Source organism: Hippopotamus amphibius, chromosome 5, assembly GCF_030028045.1.
Source record: "Hippopotamus amphibius kiboko isolate mHipAmp2 chromosome 5, mHipAmp2.hap2, whole genome shotgun sequence".
Taxonomy (NCBI): Eukaryota; Metazoa; Chordata; class Mammalia; order Artiodactyla; family Hippopotamidae; genus Hippopotamus; species Hippopotamus amphibius.
In genome coordinates this window covers 125,703,266-125,725,610 of record NC_080190.1, presented here as the reverse complement: position 1 = coordinate 125,725,610, position 22,345 = coordinate 125,703,266, and the positions used below count along the sequence as shown (strand labels likewise).

General features: G+C 48.6%; 1 protein-coding gene across 2 annotated transcripts; it reads right to left on the bottom strand.

Annotated features, from left to right (window-relative positions):
* Positions 1 to 5,713: 5,713 nt before the first annotated feature.
* LOC130853631 (epidermal retinol dehydrogenase 2) lies at positions 5,714 to 20,910 on the bottom strand. 2 transcript variants are annotated; one of them, XM_057735820.1, is made up of 7 exons: positions 20,800 to 20,910; positions 16,879 to 17,225; positions 12,620 to 12,751; positions 10,281 to 10,380; positions 8,251 to 8,395; positions 7,264 to 7,389; positions 5,714 to 6,016 (listed from the first exon to the last, which is right to left on the bottom strand). In XM_057735820.1, exons 2-7 carry the CDS (start codon positions 17,209 to 17,211, stop codon positions 5,923 to 5,925), a joined length of 930 nt encoding a protein of 309 aa, XP_057591803.1. In that variant the 5' UTR covers positions 17,212 to 17,225; positions 20,800 to 20,910; the 3' UTR covers positions 5,714 to 5,922. The 2 variants fall into 2 exon arrangements, with proteins under 2 accessions (XP_057591803.1, XP_057591802.1); XM_057735819.1 differs by lacking the exon at positions 5,714 to 6,016 and adding an exon at positions 6,023 to 6,551.
* Positions 20,911 to 22,345: the final 1,435 nt, after the last annotated feature.

The following is a 22,345-nucleotide window of genomic DNA, read 5'->3' as shown; positions in this document are numbered from 1 at the left end:
AGGAAGAGATAGAGAAGTTAGAAAAGAGAAAGTCAGGAGGAAAGAGAGAACATATAGGAACCAGAAGGAGAAAGAGAGTCAAGATCCAAAGTTTATCCAAAATTATACCAAAGTAAGTGGCCTACGTAGAGCATACTGAGTAGTAACATGAGTGAAAAAATCAAAGTATAACATTATATATATATTTTTGGTATACTCCCAAAGGCAGGCAAATTCTTTTAGATAACAAAGAATTAAAAGAATATTCTATAAAAATCCATAGCTCTAAATAATTCCACTCCCCACAGTGGAATAGTAAAATATCCTTAACATACAGGTTAAAAAATGTCAACTCAAATGTGTTATAAAGAGATTTCAAGTGGTACAAGACACATTGCTACAAACTAGAAGTTTAAGGTCAGAGTTTACCTAGGGAACATAGTAGAAACTGATGTTTATTGAGTGTTGGTCTCTCCCAAACCTTACATTAGGCATTTTATCACTGTCAACTCATTTAATCTTTATGAGGAATTACACAGGAGGAATTACAGTCATTTGCAGAATTGGAAAAGGGTTTCAGAAAGTTCAAATCATTTGGCCTAAGTTGCGAAGCTAAACTGATTTGAATCTCCACCTGTGACTTGGGAGAGCCCATGGCCAAGGTTACTAATGCCCATCTTCCCACGTTTAGAAACCTCTGCAGTTATTAGATGGAGTCATGGCTGCTGTAATAAAAGCTACAATCCCCAGTCTCACTCGCATCTGACTAAGAATGTTTGAAGAGAGTGTTGTGTGGCTGTTCCTAGAAATATCTTAAAAGGCAAATTGGTGCCTCTGTCCTTTTCATCCTTATCCCCTCCTACATCTGCTGCCTGGAAGGTTCTATGATGGCTGCCATCTTGGTGGTGATGGTGGTGGCCACACTGTGGGGATGGCCGAGGGAGGAGCTGTCCGTAGCCCAGGTTGCTGGAACTTCATGGGGCTGAACCCACCTAGAAGGCATGGTGCACTTGCCCCTGGCCTTTCCCACGACAGAGAGAACACACGCATAGCTCCTAACTCACTGTTATTTTCGATCATTGTTACGGCGGAACCTCATTTTTAAACTAATATAGACCTCAGGACCTTGTCCAGCAGAGCTGCATGTGGCAGAAATGAAAATATGTGGTGTAGGTTCAAGTTCTCAGGTGGGAGGTGGCAAGGGCTCAGAACCGTACATACTAGGAACCTGGTGATCCTCGTCTGGCGGAGGAAGCATTTGGTTCAAATGGACCTTACTCTTCCTTGAAAGCTCTGTCGCTGCTAAGTGAGATTGTAGCATGAGGCAAAAAGGTAAGACAAACTCAGAGTTTTGCTCTGACTTGGATGTTTCTGCTGCTTTAAGTGGAGTCTCCAAGAGGTTGAACCCAGGCTGGAGAGCACTCGTGTGCAAGTGGAGGTGTAAGGGGACAAAAGTCTGTCCCAGGAGGCCCTCTCTACCTGCAACCTAGAGCCTCGGATGGTTGAAACAGCCAACACCCACTGTATCTGACAAGAAGCCCTTGGAAGTGTGGATTCCAGACAATGGCCTTAGCAGAAGTGAGACTGTGGTCCTAAGCCTTTTCCTAGCATAGAAATTAAATGTTGTCTTCCAGACATGGAATCTAGCACAGCAGCAAACATCAAATGATAGGTGTGGCTTTTCTCCTAAAGCTCTGCTTCAGGTGGCTCCCAGAGAGTCTTCACTATGAAGGAGGGGGAGAGAGAGAGAGAGAGAGAGAGCGTGCACATGGGCGAGCACAGGTTGGGGGCAGGGGAGAGGCAAATGTCACTGTTACTGATGTCAGTAACAGCACAATCTTAAGGCTTAAAGCTTTATCTGGGCAAGATCTTTGGCTGTAGTTTAAATGCCCAAGGAGTTGGCTGCAATACGTTTACCTGAAGCCTACTGAGGGAATTGTATTGGCAAAGCAAACAGAGGCCAGGCTCAAAACAGCTTGCAATGTTTGACCTCTGGTTTGAGGCTACACAATCTGTGCCGTCTTGAAGCAGGACATAGTCGGCACAGCTTACCTCAGATGTTGCCTTGGAAAAATTAAGCAACAAATAGGCTCCAGGACCATGGAAGGCAGGGGTAAGGGGACACTGCACAGAGCAGAACCTGGGGACCACCTGAGAACGAGATTCCTTTCTCAAGAGTCCTTGTGGTTCCTGCTCAGTGGGACCCCACCTCCATGGGACATGGCTGTGTCTCCTCTGCCCCCTCCTGTGTTTGAGTGGAAGTTTCTCTTTTTCTTCTCCTCTCCCCTCCCCTTTCCTTTTCTCTCTCTCATCATGGCTCTCTGCTTCCCATGCACCACTGTATATTGAGTGTGATGGGGGTAAATGACTCACCTTTTACCTTCTTGGTCATCAGACTATTTCTGGATCTGACACAGAATGCTTCCTTGCACCAGAAGTTCTGGACTTTGCAAGACATGCAGAGTGGGAAGGACTTTGAGGTGGAACGGGTCTGTGGGTTCCATCTGATAAGAGGATACATAGATATTTGGGGAAGTAGACTGTGACAGAACTGTAAGTTGACATCAACAGCTGTTTTTACCCTTTTCTGCAGTGATAGAACCCCGGCTCTTTAGCTGGCTCTTGCAGTGCAAAACAGGGACCACACTCAGCATTCACTGCAGGCTGGTTTCGTCACATGACTGATTCTGATAGGATGTGGTGTTTGAAGCCCTGATTCCTAGTGTGATGATATCTGGAGATGGAGCCTTGGGGTGGTAACTAGGGTCAGTTAGGTCATGAGGGTGGGGCCCTTGTGATAGGGTTAGTGCCCTTACAGGTCGAGGAAGAGCCTGATCTCTCTCTTCATGGCCACACACGGAGGAAAGCCCACATAAGTGCCGAGACCAGCTTGGTGACTCGAGGTGAGTGACGGGTGCTGCAAGCTTGAAGAAAACACAGACACAGACTCAAGAGAAAGATGGGACCGGGGGACTCAAGACCTCTAGGATCAAGAGCCTTGCTGATTCATCCCACGTTGCTTTTATTTGTTTCCTGGCTAACACTTCCCAGGTTAATCCCATAAACAATCAAAGGCCTCACATGACTGGGGCAATGATCTTTATTTGCCTCCTGGGTCTGATTTGAGCAGGTGTGGATCTGAGCAGGGTGCGGATTTGAGCTGGGCATGGAGAGCAAAACAGCCCTGGGGGCAGGAGACCTCTCTCAGTAGGATTAAGGGTCTGTGCCCCACCCCTGTTGGCCCCTCTGCGGCTGTGCCTGTCTTAGGTTGTTCCTCCCCTGAGGAATCTTACCCGTCTTTGGCTAACCAGTCATCCTGCAGGGCCAAACAGGGTGATATGAGGAAAGGTCTGTGCCCTACCCCTGTTGGCCCCTCTGCGGCTGTGCCTGTCTTAGGTTGTTCCTCCCCTGAGGAATCTTACCCGTCTTTGGCTAACCAGCCATCCTTCAGGGCCAAACAGGGTGATATGAGGTGTGCAAGTGAGAAAGGGGCTGCACCCCCAGAGAGGGTCAACCCTCTGCCTATGCCCCCATAGTCTCCACACCCCGCACCCTCAGCTCCTCCACTGCTCAAGCAGGACATTCTGAATCCCATCGCTTGGCCCACATACTTTAACATTTTCAGGGTTTCAGAAAGACTCCTGAATGTCTTCCCACACATGAGGACACAGAAGAGGGCTGACCACACGCAAGCCAGGAATGGCCCTCACTAGAAACTGAACCCGCTGGCACCTTGATCTTGTCCTTCCCAGCCTCCAGAACTGCGAGGAAATAAATGTCTGTTGTTTAAGCCCCCCAGTCTGTAGTATTTTGTCATGGCAGCCCGAGCTGACTAATACAACATCACAATGAAAACACCAAGCCAAAAAAATCCCCCCAAACCATGGTCACACGTTTTTCCCAACCAAACTCCTTCTAATACTAGGTGTTCTTCCTCATTCTTGAGCAGCATGCTGACCACAGGATGTGAGATGATGCCATCTGGAGGGCAGGGTGCCCACTGCTGGTGGCAGCCCTCGTCTCCCAGCCTTTCCAGTCTTAAAGCCTCCTTAGGTGTTGGGCTGTTGGTCATGGCTTCATTAGGATTAAGTTTCAGAGGGAAGATGCTGGGAAATGCACGCAGAGGACACTTGCTCCCCAGTGGTATTAAATCACCTTGTTCTTTGTCACCCTCTAGAATCCTCTCATTTACATGTGGTCTCTTCTCCCATGAGCACTTCAAGTGAATCTGAATTCATTTAGACAATTGTATGGGTACAGTAAAACCACAGTTAAATTTCAGGCCAGCCAAGATGCACTCCAGTTAGAAATAATTGCTCTTAATGCTGTTACAATGTGGTGGGTGCCCTCTATGCCCCAGACCTTTGTTCTGTGAAATCCCCTGAGAGTCTCTTCTTTATTCTTCAACTAACTAGACAGGCCCCCAGAATATACACTTTTGGAATTGTAATATAGGAGCAATATTGTGCCCCTCTCTTAATTAACCTTGTTAACTAAGGATTTGGAACATGAGTTGGTTGGTGTAAGTGGGCCTTTGATCCTCTGAATTCCCATCTCCGGCCGAGGAGAATGTCACCCTTGTGAAATGCTATGCCCTTTCTTCTTTAGCATACACCAAATGCGCTTATGATTCTTGTTTAATGAAATAACGTGTGTAAGGTGCTTCGCTTCATGCCAGGCGCAGTAAATATGAGCTATCGTTCTTATGATCATAAAATGAGTTTTTTTAAAAGGCTTTCCGAAGGGAAAGGAAATACAGGGGCAGAGTTGTCAGAGCCGTGCAGACAGCTCAAGAGAAATCAGTCCACAATGGATTCCAGACACCACATTCCCTGAGATGGTTGCCCCTTTGAGAGCATCTTACCCCCAAGATATTCAAACCCTCATTTCTTTTGACTTTCACAGGGTCTTCCAACGTACTTCTCATCCCTTCCCGTGCTCCAACAAAGACGGCAAGAGACAAAGGCTGCTGTTTCTCTTGCAAGGCAGATGCCCCCACCAGCCTGGGAAGGAGCTTCAGGGATATGGTAATTAACATTATTTCTCTTAATCTTGTTTTTATAGTTAATCTCTAAAGCATGAAAAGAGTTGGCCAGTTGATTAAACTGTAAGCATACAATAGATCTGAAATGAAGGCTGCCCTGATGAATGCAAATGGATAAAATTGTTCATTCTGTGAAAAAAATACCACTCAAGAACCCCAACTTGAAATACTAAATGAAGCACTTGAAATCACCCACATGAATATGATTTCTGGCTTAATAGGGAACAGTTCATCTAACTCAGTAGAATGTCGTTTCTTCAGGGTAAGAAGTAACCACTCTTGGATCTCTTTTAGGAAAGAAATGTGACCCTATTTAGAGTTTGGTCTAGGATCACTGCCCCTTGGGTCACCCAGGGAATGTCCAGGAAGGCTCCCTGACACGGTGGCCCTGGTTGTGCCTTCAGCAGGATAGCCAGGGCTGTAGAAGTAAGCATGTGTGTGGCTACTGTGGAGAGAAGGACATGGGAAACTGGCCTTTCTACACCAGGAGACAGTTTCAGCAAGGCCAAGGCTGAGAGCAAAGTGATGGGGAATCCAGAGCTGTGTCCTCTTGAGAGAGGGCGCCCCACGCAGGTTCAGCCCCGGCCACCTCCATTGGAGCCACCTCCGCAAAGGCCAAGTGAAGGCCAGTTCACGAGAGAGTATTATCTAATTTCCACATCTGTTGCAAGCAAAAGACAAAAATGGGCTTTTTTTTTTTTTTAATTTAAAAATCTCAACAGAAAAGTAGGGTGCAACATTATTTTCAAAGGCATTGGTTGAAAATACTAGTCCAGACAGCAGATGAAGAATGGCACTTGTGGTTTCCAGGTACATTCTGTCGGACAGAGACACTTCTTCTTTGAAACAGACATTATGTAAATTTGGGTATCAGGTGACGTCGGCTTCAGAGTCAGTCTTTAGTCTTTCTTCTTATTGCCAGTGAAGCCATCCATTACATGAAAGATACCCATGAACTCGACAAAAAGCACTCCCAGCTTGAGGGGCAAGAAACTAAAGAGAACATAAGAGTGAACTTCCTTGGTTATCATTCGCGAAAGCATCTTTAACCGGCTCCGCTGAAAAGCAGGGCCACCGACTTGTTGCAGAAGTCACTTCACACACGCCCACCTGAGCGTCCCTGCCTCACGGTCACTCGGGGCTTGTCCACCACGTGGGAGGACACTGGCCCAGGGTCTCTGTATTTCTCCTTGCTTTATTTATGGTATTCAGTCTCCAAGGCCTCACTACGCTCTGTAATGATGGATAGGAAACTGTGAAGGCTCGTGGCGTCCTGAGCCTGGCTTGCATCCTAGCTCTGTCCCTCACAATGTTACTGGGCTCTGGAGACTCAGTTCCTCCCACTGTCAAAAGAGGTCATCGCTCTTTCTTTCTGGAACCACTGGGAGGATTGGATGCAATAGCTCCTCAGAGCTTTGTCAAGACCAACTAAGACTGTTCATTTTCTCCGCCCTGCTCGCCCCGCCTCCATCCTGATGTCCACACCGCAGGGTGAGGAGAGGCACAGCAAACAAACAGGAGACTTGTCCTAGAGTGGGGTGAAGAAAAGAGCCCTGTGCTCATTGTACTTCTGGGGGGAAGCCCAAGATATCCAGGTGGTTCCTGCCCTCCCCGGCTTCAGATCTCTGGTCAAATGTTACCTTCCCTGTGAGACGCCCGTGTGGACCATGCTGACAATTAAACCCTGATGTGCACTCCTCCACCTCCTGCTTTCTGTTCCTTCAGAGCACTTATGACCATCCAGAATATCTTTCTTTTACTTTACTTTTTCGTGTGTTCCCTCTCCCGCCTCCGCCGCCCCCGAAGAGAATCTCCACGAGAGCCGGGACCCTTGTCCCTCGTGTTCTTCGCCATAGCCCAGGTCCCGGGACGGCCCACAGCGCATGGCCCAGGCTGCCTACTCCAATGCTGGCTGCAGGAACACCTGAAGGAGTGTGTGATGTGGTTCCCTGTCCCCGAACTGCTTCGGGTTTCCAAAGCCTTCTCAGGACCTATGCCGATCTCTCCCCACCTGGGCCCAGAGCTAACAGCTGTGAAAGTAAACGTAACCTCCATTTTCTGAGTCCTGGGAGGCACTGCCACTGTGCAAATTTGAGATCACATCAGCAAATGGGCTCAATCAGGGATCAAAATTCATTCGTTTAACAGATATTTTTTACGCGGCTCCTCTCCGCAGGATCTGGAGTAAGCTACTGATTGGACTGGCACATTACAGAAGTAAAAGAAGCAGATACTGTTACCTTTTTAAAAACATCAGGAAGTAGATAAACCTTGGCATATACAAGTACACTTTTTCTTGCAGGATAGCATCTACTATCTTCCTGGCTGCATATTCTGGTTCCAGAATCGGTAACAGAGAAGGACAGCTAGAGTGGAAGGGGATGGGGTATCAAAAAAATATTAAGATATTAATAAAAGCTATTCTAAAAAAATAAAACATTTGTAAGATTATCATCTATCTGCTTCTTTCCCTTCCCGATTCGACCTTGTTCTATTCTCCCTCCCTTATTGTCAACATGGTGAGTAATAACATAACTGGAATTCAAAATGGGAAACGATAATTCTAATTAATGCACAATATGCACATACGTGAGACCGTACTAAACAAATGGTCTAAACGTTGTAAAGCACATCTTTGAAAAGTAACTGCCAGGCCTTCCCTGGTGGTCCAGTGGTTAAGACTCTGTGCTCCCAATGCAGGGGGCCCGGGTTCCATCCCTGGTCAGGGAACTACATCCCACATGCATGCTGCAACTAAGACCCAGAGCAGATAGATAGATAGATAGATAGATAGATAGATAGATAGATAGATAAATAAATATTTAACAGAAGAGAAAAAAAGAAAAGTAACTGCCTGTCATCGCATGTGTGCAGACTTGATGTTCATGCCCCTTCGACAGTTTGTGGTCCTTCTGTGGAATCAGGGATGAGGGCAGGATGGAGTCGGGTGGTAGAAAGGGGGTGTGACAGGAGTGCCGAGGACATGGGGGAGCAGGTCAGGGCCACAGGGTGGCTGCGACCTAGACACAGCCTTGATAAACCACTGCTATTAAGCCTGATATCTTAAACATGGCCACATTTGAGGACAGAAATTCTGAAACCATTTATAAATCAGGCTGTATGCTGGAAAAATCTTTTTAAACAACTTTAGAAAATAGAACCAAATAAAATGGATGGCCAATCATTTTTCAAAACACAGTTTCTTTGAAATCAAAGGACATGCTTACCCAGTAACACAACCATCAAACATTCCGGTTTTTATAAAAAATGGGCACACAATAGTGGCTTTGATCCCCTTTTGTTTCTTGGCTAATGTTTCCATAAAAATCGATTCAGCAAATCCAAAGGCTGCAAACTTACTTGCACAATAATCTGAAAAAAGACAAGCGATGCTTATGTACACTGTAAAATTTTTAAACGGCATTACAATAAGGTTTGCCCATAACACGAATACCGACAGAGAATGGGACAGCAAGTTCAGAGTTCTTAAGCAGAATGATCTTGGTCTGTTCCACCTGGAAGGGGCAAGGAGCGAGTGGAAGGATCACGGTCACCTCAAGGTCGCATGACAACGACCACGACCACGTGGACTCCAGGAGAAGCAGGGCTGAGGGAAAGCATCCTGGGGGGTGGGGGGGTGGGGGGCAGTCACATAGTTGCCCGTCACTCCCTCCCAGTTTTCCTCCAACACGAATTCTTCCCCTTCTAGGAGACAAAGGACTCTGTCCCTTCAGCCTCAACTGCTCAAGTATCTTCAATGGCAGGGGGAGGAGAAGTGGTATCTGTGTCAGTTTCGAGCTTTGTGTCCTCAGTTACACTCACTTCAAGTAAAAACCTGAACATTCAATTTGCTGAATGGAGATGCTGAGAGAAGAGGAGGCATTTAGGTGGGCTTATCCTTTTCTTTGCCTCACGCATCAGAAGAGGCAGAAGATGCTTCCTTCCTGCTCTGGTGGGAAGCAGCTCCTCCAACCGGCAGGAACCAGGCTGCCCGAGCCAGGCGTGGGGTGGTCAGGCTCTGCTGCTGCCCGAGACGGTGGGAGAGCCAACAGAAATCGGGGGCAGAGGAGGGGTCCTGAGCTACCTCTAGGATCAGAGATGCAGTTCACTGAGCTCCTCCACCCCCGAGATTAGGATGTGCGGGTATGGCCCAGGGCCAGGGAGTCTGCATTCTAAGTAGCACACCTGGAGGTTCTGACACAGGGGAGCCAGCGCCCACACTAGGGGAACTCCAAAGGCTTACACCTATTCCTAATGGGAGCATGGGTAGGAGAGACGTGCATCTGAAGATAGCAATGTTGTTTCCAAAAGAAGAGGATTAATAGGAGCTGTAAATATACTTGTATTATTTCAAAGATCCGTGATTTCTCAGATGTAGGAGAGAGGTAATAAAACACCTGATGACATCCCAGGACAGACGTAGGGAATCCAGGGTACAGGGAGACGTGTACAGACTGCTATTATTTTTGGTGATTCTGGAAACCTCTCCATGTAGCTGAGACGTACTTGCTGAGACTAGTGTTGTGAACCTTGAACTCAAAAGCCCCAGGCAGTGCCCAGTCGGCCAGCTGGCCCATCTGCTACCTGAGTGTTGCAGTTAGGGTTCTGATGGGTGAGCTTCCGGGGGATGCCCTGGCGGGAAGAGCAGGGCTTCCTAGAGCCAGCTCCCCAGGGGGCGGCCTTCCCCAAAGATCCTGGTGTGTGTCTTTGTCCCCTCCCCACTGCTAATCTCAAGTCAGTCGCAAGGGAAACAGAAGCGACAACCACTTCCTGCATGTCTTCAACCAGTGGAAAAGCAAAGAGGTTAATTTCAGGTTTCTTGGAGTGAAGACATTTTCTCCAAACCCACAGCCAGGGGTGATCACTTAATGGAAACTCAGGAGGGATCCGGGTCCTCCTTACCAGCCTGATAACGGTGCCAGGTGAGTCTGGGAGGAAGATGAATATGCTAGTCACTCGTGTAAGAAATTTCTCTGGAGGGTCTCTCTCTGTCTCTCTCTCTTTTTAAACCCAAGGGGTTGCATAAGACCTAATGATTCCAAAGTGCACAATTCAGCTTTGTGGAAGTGGAAGTGCTGGGTAGTCTCGCTGGACCATGATGTTCTCACCCTCTTACCTTATTGGACACCCCTCTTCATCTCTTATCCTTCATGATTAGTGCCTAAGGTCAGTGCTGATGACTCAGAGCCTAAGGTCAGTGCTGATAACTCAAAGTTATACGAAACTCTGCAGTTGTGAAATATCACACTTCTCTTACCTGCTAGTCCATTTATTCCAGTTAATCCAGCTGCACTTGAGATGCAAACCAAATGTCCGTGGTCATTAGCGATCATAGCAGGTAGAAAGGCTTTATAAGTCTAAGAAGATCAAGGTAAAGCGTTTAACATTTTATACCACATTTTATATTTTTTTTTCAGATGTTTATATGATCATTATGGTTGAGAAAAATTGTTTAAGCTCGAAAAAATACCTGAAGGCACTGAGATATTCAGACAAGCATCTGGGAAGTAACCATCTTCACTTGTGTACCCTGTTTAAGTCAATGCTTTCCTGATGGCAATTCCAAGATTATTAAAAATAACTGATTCAGACTAATTGTTTGCTCATATTTGACTTTTAAAAACACAATATTAAGACAGTAATTGAAGCAGTATAGGAAAATCCTAACTGTGGCAACCACAATCCACAAACTAATAAGAGCACTGACGGGTGTGATTACTTAGATTTATGGGCCTTTTTTCCCCCTCCCTCGGTTTATATTTGAGTTTCAAATTTTTCCTGCACAACATTCACAGGACTTGCGGCTCTTGGCTTCAGTTTAAAAATATCACTTTGTTTTTAAACTTATCCCTACTTCTCTGAATACCGGTTTCTTGTTTTATTCCACGTCATAAAGGAGAATACCTGTTAGAGGAGACACACAGGGTGTCTCCGTACACATTACACAGGGTGTCTCCGTACACATTACACAGGAGACCTTCACCTTTCCTGTGGGCGCTGGAGAAAGAAGGTAAAAGAGGAACAAGCTTCGGGACATGTACTCTGCAACAAAGGAGTAGGGACTCAATGTGGAGAGTTGCATATTTATATGAAATAAATTTATATTCATCTTTTCAAATAGGAATACTATGAATAAACAAGAGAAAAGGGATCTCTTATAAAAGTCCAACAACCTCTGTTTGCATTGCCGTGAGTTTCAGAGAGAAACTAATAGAGCGTGCGAGAGAAAATCAAAAGGGAGCCAACAGCCCAGCATGAGCCATGGTGCCCTGAGTTCCCCGACGGTCCGTGATGAGGGACATCCCTGCTCCGTGGGATGTGCCCCTTGGGAGCAGGGTCACCAGGAGCGCTCTGGCCCTCAGCAGTCACGTGCCTACTCTGTGCAGGGGCTCAAAGGGCGCCTGCGAACTTGCCCAGGAAGAGAGTACAGAGTGAGGGGACGGGAAGGGATGACAGGGGCCGGGGAAATGCCAGCAGCTCAGGAACAGCTAGAAGAGGAGAGAGGAAGAGGAGAAAAAGGAGGCCTGGACGGAGACGCGGACAGACAGAGGTGGGGAAGGAACACAAAGCCCCGGGAGTGGACACTTGGGAGATGACATCCTCCTCTTCCTCCTGACTGTATATTCCATCTTGCGAAGGAGTGGGGCATTTGCAACAAGACATCGATCACTTGCGGTTGTTCCTGAAGGAACGTGGTGGCCCCTTAGCTCAGAATCTTTCCATCTTTCTCCCGAAAACTATACAGAACACCGAAACTACCACCAGCAGCATTACATTTTTGGTGAAACCAAGGGACAGAAAACCTACAGATGTCAAATAGCATGTGAAGGCTGTCACAGGAGAGCTGGGCCGGAGTCCCTGTGGTTGGTGTGGGGAGAATGGAGGGGGTCTCAGAAATCAGCAAACACTCACTCTGCGATGGAGAGAGCTGGCCGGGGTGGGGGTGGAGGGGACAGGCTGTGAGCAAGAGCAGGGAGGGGCAGAATGAGGGCGTGTATGTGGCTGGGAGGCTGACGTGACTGGTCTGTGCAAAGGCCAGGAAAATGCAACTCGACTGTGAGCACATCGCCTCAGAAGTCAGGGCGCTGCCTCTTAATGTTTGAGGCACATGGTCAGCAGGCGGGACTGGTGGGACGCTCGTCTCCCTGGTGAGGCACCGAGTAAAGTGACCATGTGTCTTGGTTTGCCCCCAACAGACCTGATCGATGCTTGCTAGTTATGCCTCCTTTCACCTGAGTTCCAGCCTAGGCAAACGACAAGGTCACCTGGTCACATCTAAGCACGGTCACTTTTAACTTCTATGGTCCCTTATCTCACTGGGCTGTATTAAGGCTTCTTCATGAGGTGCCCGGGGTAATACCTGACATGGGCTGGCCATCAGTACATGATTATGACATGAGGACAATTGTGTCTTTGTAGGATTTCCTGAGCAGAGGTGCTGGGAGGTGTAGGTCAAGTTGGACCAGGAGAGGACAGTTCAAGCCTAGAATTGAGAAGTCTGTGCTTTATTTAGAGACCAATAGTATCATAAGAGAGCAAGAGGAAAGTACTTTTAGGTGACAGAGTAACTTTATGATGAAAAGAAAAAATAATTACCCACAGATGTGCTTTGAAATTCACATCGAAAGACTTTTCCATAAGCTCATCTGGGCAGTCGAGGAACGTTCTGCCTGTTACGATTCCGGCATTGTTGATTAGGATGGAAACGTCGCCAACTTCTTTCTTAACCTGAATTGAATAACAAGAGCAGCACCACCAATGTAGCACAGGCAGACCTCCGAGATACTGTGGGTTTGGTTCCAGACCTCCACAGCAAAGCCAATACCGCATAAAGTGAGTCACAGGAGTTTTTTTGTTTCCTGGAGCATATCACACTATATTGTAGTCTATTAAGTGTGCAACAGCATTATGTCTAAAAAAGCAATATACAAGCCTTAATTAAAAATTTTCTTGCCAAAAAATGCTAACCATCATCTGAGCCTTCAGTGAATTGTCATAGTAACAAAGATCACTGATGACAGATTACCAGAACAAACAATAATAATGAAAAAGTGTGAAATACTGTGAGAATTACCAAAATGTGACCCCGAGACCTGAAGTGAGCAAATGCTGTTGGGAAAATGGTGCAGATAGAGTTGTTCGAGGCAGGGTTGCCACAAACTTTCAATTTGTAAAAAACCTTCAAATGGTAAAAAACACAGTATCTTTGAAGTGCAATGAAACTAGGTGTGCTTATAATTCTACATCATCTAGGTTCACTTTCCCATAGTTTTATATGCTTCCTGTCCTTGGTAACTCAGACTGAGTTAATTGCGCTAAAAAAAAGTATATTCATTTCCTTTGCAGAGTTTATGGTGCATCAGAGATCTAAGTCCCATGCCTTTCTACTCATTTCCCCTCTTCTTATGATGGTTCCAACACAGCAGTGCTACTTTCCTTCTACAGGCAGAGCTATTCTCATACTCAGTGATTAGTAACTTTGTCCAATGCTAAAATGAAGTATAAGCGGAACATCATTTTAATGAATGCCATGGCCCATCAGGCATGATAGCCACACCATATAAATCAAGACCTGGCATGCGTAGCGATGGGGGTGGGGGTGGGGCAGGGAGGGAATGGAGGGTGTACATATTCACTTGCATGTTTCAAACACACAGTCGCGCTCAGAACCCGTCGTCCTGTTTCCATCAGCTGGCTGGTTCTCTTCTCGCCAGCACAGACTTTCAGGCGTAAGATTCGGGAGAGGAGGATTGGAGAGGGCCCCGCCGGCTGCTATCACACTGGTGTCAATAACTTTAAGACATAAAAATTCTGGGAGCGCCACTGGAGCCTTCCCCTTAGAGCAAACCTTCAGCATGTGATCCAGACTCTATCAGAAACGAGCAACAGGAGTTTCCAGGCTTGACGGCGGGGGGTGGGGCTGTAATGTTTGTCTTTGTGTTCTGAATTTCATTCCTGTAATTTGTATCACACAGCAGGGGCCCTGTCCCCCTCACCCCCTCCAAATCAGAGGGCACCCCTGGTTGCAGCACCACTTACCTTTCTAGCTCTGTGTGTGCACACGTGTGGGTGTGCACGTGTGGGTGTGACCTGCCCGTACAGATGGTGCAGCTGGGCACAGGGAGGCTGCATGAGTGAAGCCAGGTGACGCTGCCACCCTCCACATCTGCTGTTACAGAAGGCCTGGGTCCCAGCAAGGAGGATGACATGTGCTAGGTATCTACTAGCCAACGAGATCTGTAGCCTGGCAATCGAGGCCAAGGAAAACTCACCTTTCATGTTGAAGTTTTCAGATAAAAGCACTGGAAATAATCTAACTTCAAGTATGATTTGGAGAGTGGCTAAAATATTTAGTCAAATCCAAGTTGAACAGCAGTTAAGAGGAGAAACAACGAGGTGAGCCCTACCTGGGCCAAAAATCACACGCCAGACGGGGCTGCGGGCTGGGAGACAGAGGCTGGCGTCCTAGTTCAGAGTCAGGGATGACGAAACTAGAGGTGACATCTCAGAGAACTAAACGGGTACGCGTATTGCTCCGCCACCTCTCACGTGAATAAAGCATGTCCTCATACACTTGATAAGAGAAGCATTAAACTTAAGCTTCAAAGCAAGCATATAGGGTGTTATTATTCACGACTTGCTTCTTTGCAGTACGGAAGACTGTATCTTTATGAATCCTACTTTAAATGTACTAGACTAAGCATCGCTGACAGCATTTTTCATGTGAATAACCTTCCTTGGTATCATCTAGTTCATATATAGGGTTATATCTTTATTTTTAAAGGGATGTTAGCCCAGGCTAACATCTCAGGCAGGATGCAACAGATTCTAGTTTTTATCTCGTTTTCTTTTTTGCACATGTTATTTTCTTCAGTTTGAGAATGCGGCAACGGTCTGTTCAACCCTGGCCTTAGCTGTGCCTACCTGCCAGCGGGGCTTTCGCTATGAACATCCACACTATGAAAACAAGAATCCACAGGAAGGCCATGCGTGTAGGTGTCTCATCTAACCTGCCTAGGGCAGCTGATTTCACTTTCCCAACTACTACTTACTAGTGGTGGTGGGCCACGGGGAAAGGTCTGCTTCTATCAGGGATCATGTGGTTTAAAAGATGAGACAACCCTGAAATTTGACTTTGGAAATCAGGAATAAACCTTCAGAAATTTTTAAAGATGCTACAAATGAATTTTTTTTCCTGTTGCACCTATGCAGTCAACTCGAGGTATACCAACAAAATCAATGCTGATTTGGCTTGTCTAACTAAATATAGTGTTAGGTCACCCACATGCCACATGAAGGATAAGTGACAACGACATGGCCCCTGTCTGCTCTTGTGTTTATTGTTCAGAATAATGTCTCATCCGGGATGCCAGGCAGCAAGGCTGGACTTTCTGAACTTAGGGCCAAGCTATGATCTAGGGACACGAGATTTCAACATTACTGGACTCTGTGAAGATAAAACACTGTCACACTGGCTCTGAAACTTTGCCCTTTGATCACTCCTCTATGGGATAAAATTTCTCTGGTACCTCCCCTCTAAAAGAACAAGAAGTGCAAATGGTTGGTTTATAGTATGAATATCTTAAGGTCTTTTGCGGGTCAATGTGAACCAGTCACTGCTTAAGAGTGGCCAGAGACGTCACTCGTAGCCGGTGGAAGTCAACGGACCAGGCGATCGGTGCTCCAAGTGCAAAGAGCTTAGTTTGTGAGGGTGGCCGCAGCAGACACCCCTGCACTTTGAAGGGTGGTCCCCACATTTGCCCGTGCCAGCTTGTCAGGTCTGGATCCCCAGACTCTGCCGGGCAGCCTGCGATTGGTAATGGATGCATAAAATGTAAAGACAAAAGACAAAACTTAGAACAAAAGAAACTCACTGGCCAGGGACCAGCAGGCCTCTCTGCTAGGGAGTGAGGTGAGAAGCCACAAGGGGATCCGGAGCAGAGCCGACAAGCTGTGCAGAAGCCTTCCTACAGGCTGGTCGCTTCCTTCCTTCCCACTAAACTGGGGGATTCTGAGAGCCGCAGAGAGCGACGTGTGGAGCACTCCTGCCAATGAGAGGACAGAGAAATCCTTCCGAGGGAAAAGAGGCGGCCACCCGACAGGACAGGTGCCGTATGTGCCTCCACTAGCTAAGAACCCCTGACCCTGGCCTCCTGGAGCTCTGGGCTTCCTGAAAGCCTTCTTTGTAAGCGCATTTGTATCATCACCAAAGGAGCAGCTGCAGTTGAGTCTTTAGGATGAATAAAATATTCTGATTTTCACATGACCACTTAAGAGAAATGCACGTTTCATGGAAAGCACTGTTTGGGGGTCAGGGAAACAGCTGGAGTTGCAATCAGACTAGATAAGGGTTCACATCCTGGCTTGGTCCTCTGCTAGCTCTGTGACCCCAGACAGGTTATTTAATAGCCCTGTTTCTCAGTTTCTTTACCCTCACAGAAGAGTGCTATGGCCCATCTCTTACCCGGTAACGGGGGCCAGCACAGCGCTGGTTAGAGGGTGTTCTTCAGATTCGACAGACTCGAGTCCCAGCTGTAGCTCTGCTAATTATGACCTGTGTTTCTCAGGTAAGCAACTTAGCGGCCCTAAGTCTCCGTTTTCTTATTTGTGGAGATAATAAGAGGAGTGCCTTTATAGGATTATCATGTAATTCACACAGGGTGCTAAGCATGGTGTATTGCATGTTGTGAGAACTCAAAAATCCTAATTCCCACTCTCCATTATCTTTTAAATTAAAGGGCCGTGGAGAGAGGCAGGTGGGCACTGAGGAAGGCAAGCAGACAAAGAAACTGATTTATGCCAAAGAATTTACAGAGTTCTTAGCACCCGCAGGAAACAGCAAGCCCCGGGGTTACCTGGTCGGCCACTCTGTACACGTCCTCCTTCCGGCTGCAGTCGCAGGTGTAGGCATAAGCCCTTGTGGCTCCAGCCTCCCGAGCCATCCTGCAGGTCTCCTCATTCCCTTCCTGGTTGATATCCCAGAGAACAAGCACCGATCCAAGGTGGCCGAACTTGAGGGCTAAGAGCCTTCCAAGTCCACTCCCAGAGCCTGTTATAAGTACGATTTCACCAGCAACATTCTTCCGTGGCTTTGGGATTAAGGCAAAAACCATAATTTCCAGCAGGGCAAACACTAATTTTCCTAAGAAAACAAACAATTTCTTGCCTGAGTGCAGGTTGAGCGCCATGTTCTGGCTGACACCTGTGAAGAAAGGGAGACTCGCGTAAGGACCTAGGTATCCATGCCCTCCGTGCTTGCGTATTCTACGGGGCTCACACTTTCTGCACTAGTGAAAGAACCCCAGAAATGTGATGTAAACGTCTCTCCTGGTAGCAGACTCTGTACGTAGAAAGGGGAGGGAACTCACAGGGACCGTCTCGGCCAACTTGCTTTCGCAGCACCAAGCTCATCACATATCCGTGTGCCCGGTAAGTGTTGTACGTGACAGAAATATTCATTAACCAGGAACTGTAACCATGCCCAAATTGAATCCAAAGGAGAAGTTTCCACTATTTCTCAAAGCTAACCTTTCTTCATAATAATCACGAGTCCTATAGGTTGAGTTCACGTTCAAAGTCTTGACCCTGTGGTGTTTGCGACACAACTGTTCCCTTCTGGTTTTATTTTTGCCTCCTTGTAGGTTTCTGTTTTTCCATTTGCACTGTTGTTCTTTAAAATCCAAGATTCAAGAGGAAAATGTAAAACCCTATTTGTATAATGTACCAGAAGAGGACTAATTAGATGTTCTAAACCTTTCCCTCCCCCAGACTTGCCATCAGCACAGGGTACCCATTCCCCACGCTCTGAGGCCCCTGTGCCACGTCACTTAGCACTCGGCCCTGTGATTGCAGGACATTGCAGGGAGATAGCTAGGCCCTGCCCATGCCTCGCTGTGGAAGCTGAGGCAGGCCACCTAGCCCCTCTGGGCCTCGGTCTCCTCACCTCTACTGGTCCTGTGGCCTCGGGTGGTCTTCCAGATGGGGTGAGAATGCCTGTGTGTGTCTGTGACCACAGTGCTGGCCTGCAGCATGTGCTCTGTGAAGTCACCTTGTTTCTCAGACTCACAACACTGCTCACCAGAAGGTACTCAATAGGTTTGCTGAATCAGTAAAAGGCCTCCCCTTGACAAACTCACACAGGGCTCAAAGCGTCCATCCTATCAGTTACTCACACTTTAGTGAGAATGAGTGTATAAGATGCTTTACTAACAACCAGCTGAGAAAGAAAGGAAGGTCTTATTTCCTCTGGGGACAAGGAGAGAAGGGGCAAATTGTGCTGTGGATGGGGGGCTTCCCTGAATGGGGTGGTCCATTGAGAGGTGGGGATGAGGGCAGAAGATGGACTTTATTAGTGAAGTGAAGCAGTTCCTCACTTACTTCGCAGTGTGGCTGAGGACAGGCTAGTCCTCATACATTCATCTGCAGGGCAGCTTGAAGCAGGGTCAGACTCGTGGGAAACTGTGACCTAAATTGTTGTTTCTTGATTCATTCTATAGATGGGACTGAGGACCAGAAGAATATGTGTGTGGTTTAGCCAAGGTCCCCGTGCTAGTTCCTGCAGGCCAGGTGAGTTCATGACCACGTTTACTGAACACGGACCCTGTGCAGGTAAGATGCTCTGCCCTGGGGCTGACAGGGTGGGCAGCCTCCCATAGTCTCTGTCCTGATAAGCTAAGCATTTAGTGAAGGAATAAATACATCGGTACAAGCTGTAGTATTATAAAGGAAAGTGGAGGGTGCTTCGGAGGGTAGACAGGAGATACACTTTAGATTGGGGTCAGGGGAGGAGGCAACAGGAGAGATTTGTGGGAAAGTGACCTTTGATTGGAGATGCAAATGATGAATGGTGCAAGGCGGAGCGATCTGGGAGCTGTGTGCCTGGCACAGGGACAGAAGACTTTAAGCCTTGAGGTAGGGTTGCCCTGTATGTCCAGGGCGTCCAGGGAATAGGAAGGCTGGCGGTGGGGGTCCTGGACGGTCTGGTCCACCAAGGATATTTCCTGCTGTGGAGGGCTGTGTTTCACCATGCTTTGCATGAAATGGCTCTCAGGCTCTCTGCCATCTTTGCTTGGATTTATGTTCACAGAGTAGCTTTTGGATGGTTGATGGGGCTTTCCAGGTCCTCAGGACTTGGAAAGAAGGTACCTTAATGGGTGAACAGTGGTCTTCAGACTCTTGTTTTAAACACACAGTCAGGGGGTGGGTTCCCTCAGACCTGAAGGAAGACGGTCAGACTTCCTGCAGTAATGTCACACCTTGGGCACGCTCTCCAGGTGGCAGGCAGCCTGGGCACTGCCAACACTCCTTCCATGAGAAAAACCACACCCGGCTGCTGTGCATGCCCCCTTTCAGGGACTCCACGGTGTACGTCCACGCCAGGAGGACAGCGGTTCACCTCTCTCCTCAGTGTCTGCAGCACCACGAGGGTGGCTGGAAGCCTCACCACTGTCCTGGCTGACATGAAGGTTGTTAGTGCCGGGGTTCTAGACTTCAGTCTTCTGCTGTCTCAGTGCCGGCATGGTGCAAACCCTAAGCCCCTTGTTAATCCCTGTCCTGGCAGATGTTCCCTAGGTTCTCCAGAGCCTGGCATCCTGAGGTCTCCCTCGTTTGGGGTTTAGGGCATCTGCTGGGTACCTGCACAGGTAGTGAGGTCTAGAGATTCAAGGTTGGGTTGGAATTCTGGATCTGCCACTGACTTCTCTGCATCCTTGGTAAAAACTGTTCCATCTCTTGTGCTTCAGTTTTCTCCTCTAAATAGGGGGATTCTACTAGCACGTGCCAACATTTATGAAACAGGGAAGGTGTGGAAGTTAAATGAGGTTAATACAGGTAAGGTATTAGGGAGTGTAATATGGTCACTGCTATCCCATATGAAACTTTTGAGCAGATTGGGGAAAATTTTTTTAAAAAGGCTCTGTGCACAGCCCTCTCCAGGAAGTGAGGGGGTGGGGGGGGCGGGGTCAAGAGAAGTTGGGCTGGATCTCAGTGTCCGCCAGGTTACACACCACTGTTACCCCCGCCCGCCCCCCCCGCCCCCCCCCCCGCCCCCCCCCGCCTCCGCCAACGTGGAAATCTTTCCAGATAGTGCCGGCACATGACAGCAAAATAAAGAACAGCCAGGGCTTAGGTCGGTGTTCCTGCTAGCAGATGAATTTTGGGTCCTCGGCTGTACCGAGGGTTAGAGTAAGTATACTTATGAACACAGGTAATTGTCCGGTTCTGTTTTAGTGTAAAGACTCCTCGTAGGAAGTCAGGAAGCATATGTATTAAATTTAATCGGGCTGAAGACTTCTTTGGTGTCTCCCCCATGGCTTACCCACTTACTCCAAAAGCTGAGCTAACGTGGTGCCGCAGAAACAGGTGACTTCCGCTTCCCAGGCCAGGGCGCGGCCGCAACTCTACCCTGGTAAGGGGGGCATGGGGTGAGTGCAGGGGGTGGCTGGGGAGGGACAGGCAGATGCACAGAGCAGCGGAGAGCAGGGCACCTGGGCAGAATGCCCCGAAGACGACGAGGGGACCAGGGATCAATCCCGCTCCTTTCCGGGATGGGGAGAGAGGCTACCGGCTCACTCTTCCGGGACCCGGGGCGCGCGGGCCGCCGAAGGGGTGGGGGCCTCGGGGACCCCGCATCTGGCGCCGCCTCGGGCTCGGCCCCGCCGCCCGGGCTTCCCGGCCGCGCCCCCACCCCACGAAAACCGTAACGCCGCCGGAGGGCCTCGCACGACGCGGGCCTCCCGGAGGTCCGCCTGCCCCCGGCCGGGACCTCTACAACTCACCCGGGACACGCCAACCTCGCTACAGCTCAGAAGCCAGCCTGGTCCGCCCTGGGCACCGCGTCACTGGCTCTCAGCTACGCGAGGCTCGGAGTTTATCCCGGCGCCGCCCGGAGACGAAGTCCAAGGGCGGGGCGGCCGCGGCCGCGCCCACGCGGGGGTGGAGCGCCCCGGCACCCCGCGCGCCACGTGGCCGCGCGCTCTTTTTTCTCCCAGGCCAATAGATGCAGAAGCTGGCGATTCTGTCGCGGAGACCCGGTGCGCGCCTGGATTTCGAGCTCGAGAATCACCAGGGGATGTAAAACTTGCGATTCCCAAGCTGGACCCTGGCTTATTAAAGTCAGAATTGCTGGCGTGGCAGGGGGGCCTGCTTCCAGCGATTAAAATCTCCCCAAGTTTGGGATTGACATGTACACAATGCTATATTTAAAATGTATAACCAACAAGGACCTACTGTGTAGCACAGGGAACTCTCAATGGTATGTGGCAGCCTGGATGGGAGGGGCGTCTGGGGGAGAATGGATACACGTATATGTATGGCTGAGTCGCTTTGCTGTGCACCTGAAACTATCACAACATTGTTAATCGGCTATACTCCAATATAAAATAAAAATTAAAAGAAAATGCTCCCCGGGTATTTTCAAAGCACAACCGGAGGTTGGGACCCCTCCTAGAAGAGAACGAGGGGACAGCAGATGCAGGGTCTGGTGCAGGAGGGAGCCAGGTCCAGCCTCTGCAGCCTGCAGTGCGGGGCACAGATGTCAGTTCTGGGCAGCGGCTGACTCCCGGCTTGTCATCAAGGTCTACCTGGCTCGGGCTTCAGCGTGTGGGCGTGGGAGATGGGTGGGTGCGGAGCTGGCAGGGCGCCGAGGAGAAGCGGGAGAAGTCGGTTCTAACAAGATCAGGTTGTGAAAAAGAAAGTCAGCAGTGCTTCTGATCCAACTGGTGTCTATTGAACGTCTTCTCTGTGTACAACGATCCAGAAGACAAAAGATTGAGTAGGAAGTCCACGAGTGCTGCAGGCGTGGAGGAGAGCTGGTTAGCCAACCTATATCTGGGACTGACCTGGGTGTGTAGGGAACTGCACATTTGTTCTTTATTCTGCTGTGAGAAGAGCCAGGTAGGTTGTATAAGCCTGGAGAACAGGGCAGGTGTGTGTATTCATTTCAAGTCACCAAGCATCACCCAAGGACATGTACCGTGGGGGCCTCTGCATGGCTGGGGGAACTGCAGAGATTTTGGAGGGGGGGTGAGACACAGTCAGGAAATGCATATATGCAGATGCTATAGACATGCAGGGTGGTGCCCCCTGTGCACGGAAAAGGGGCACCTACAGCCTGGATGAGGAGAGGTAGCTTGGAAGAACCATCCCCACTTGGGGACAGAATGGGGCAAGGTGTGGGAGTGACTCAGCGGGGAGTGAGAGTGGATTAAGGCACAGAAAAGTTGGGTGATGGACTCCAGGTCCATGGGGGGATGTTGGAAAACATCAGCCTTATGTCATCTTTGTGGAGATCTCATCTTCTGTGTCCTCTGTGGTTCTCTACAC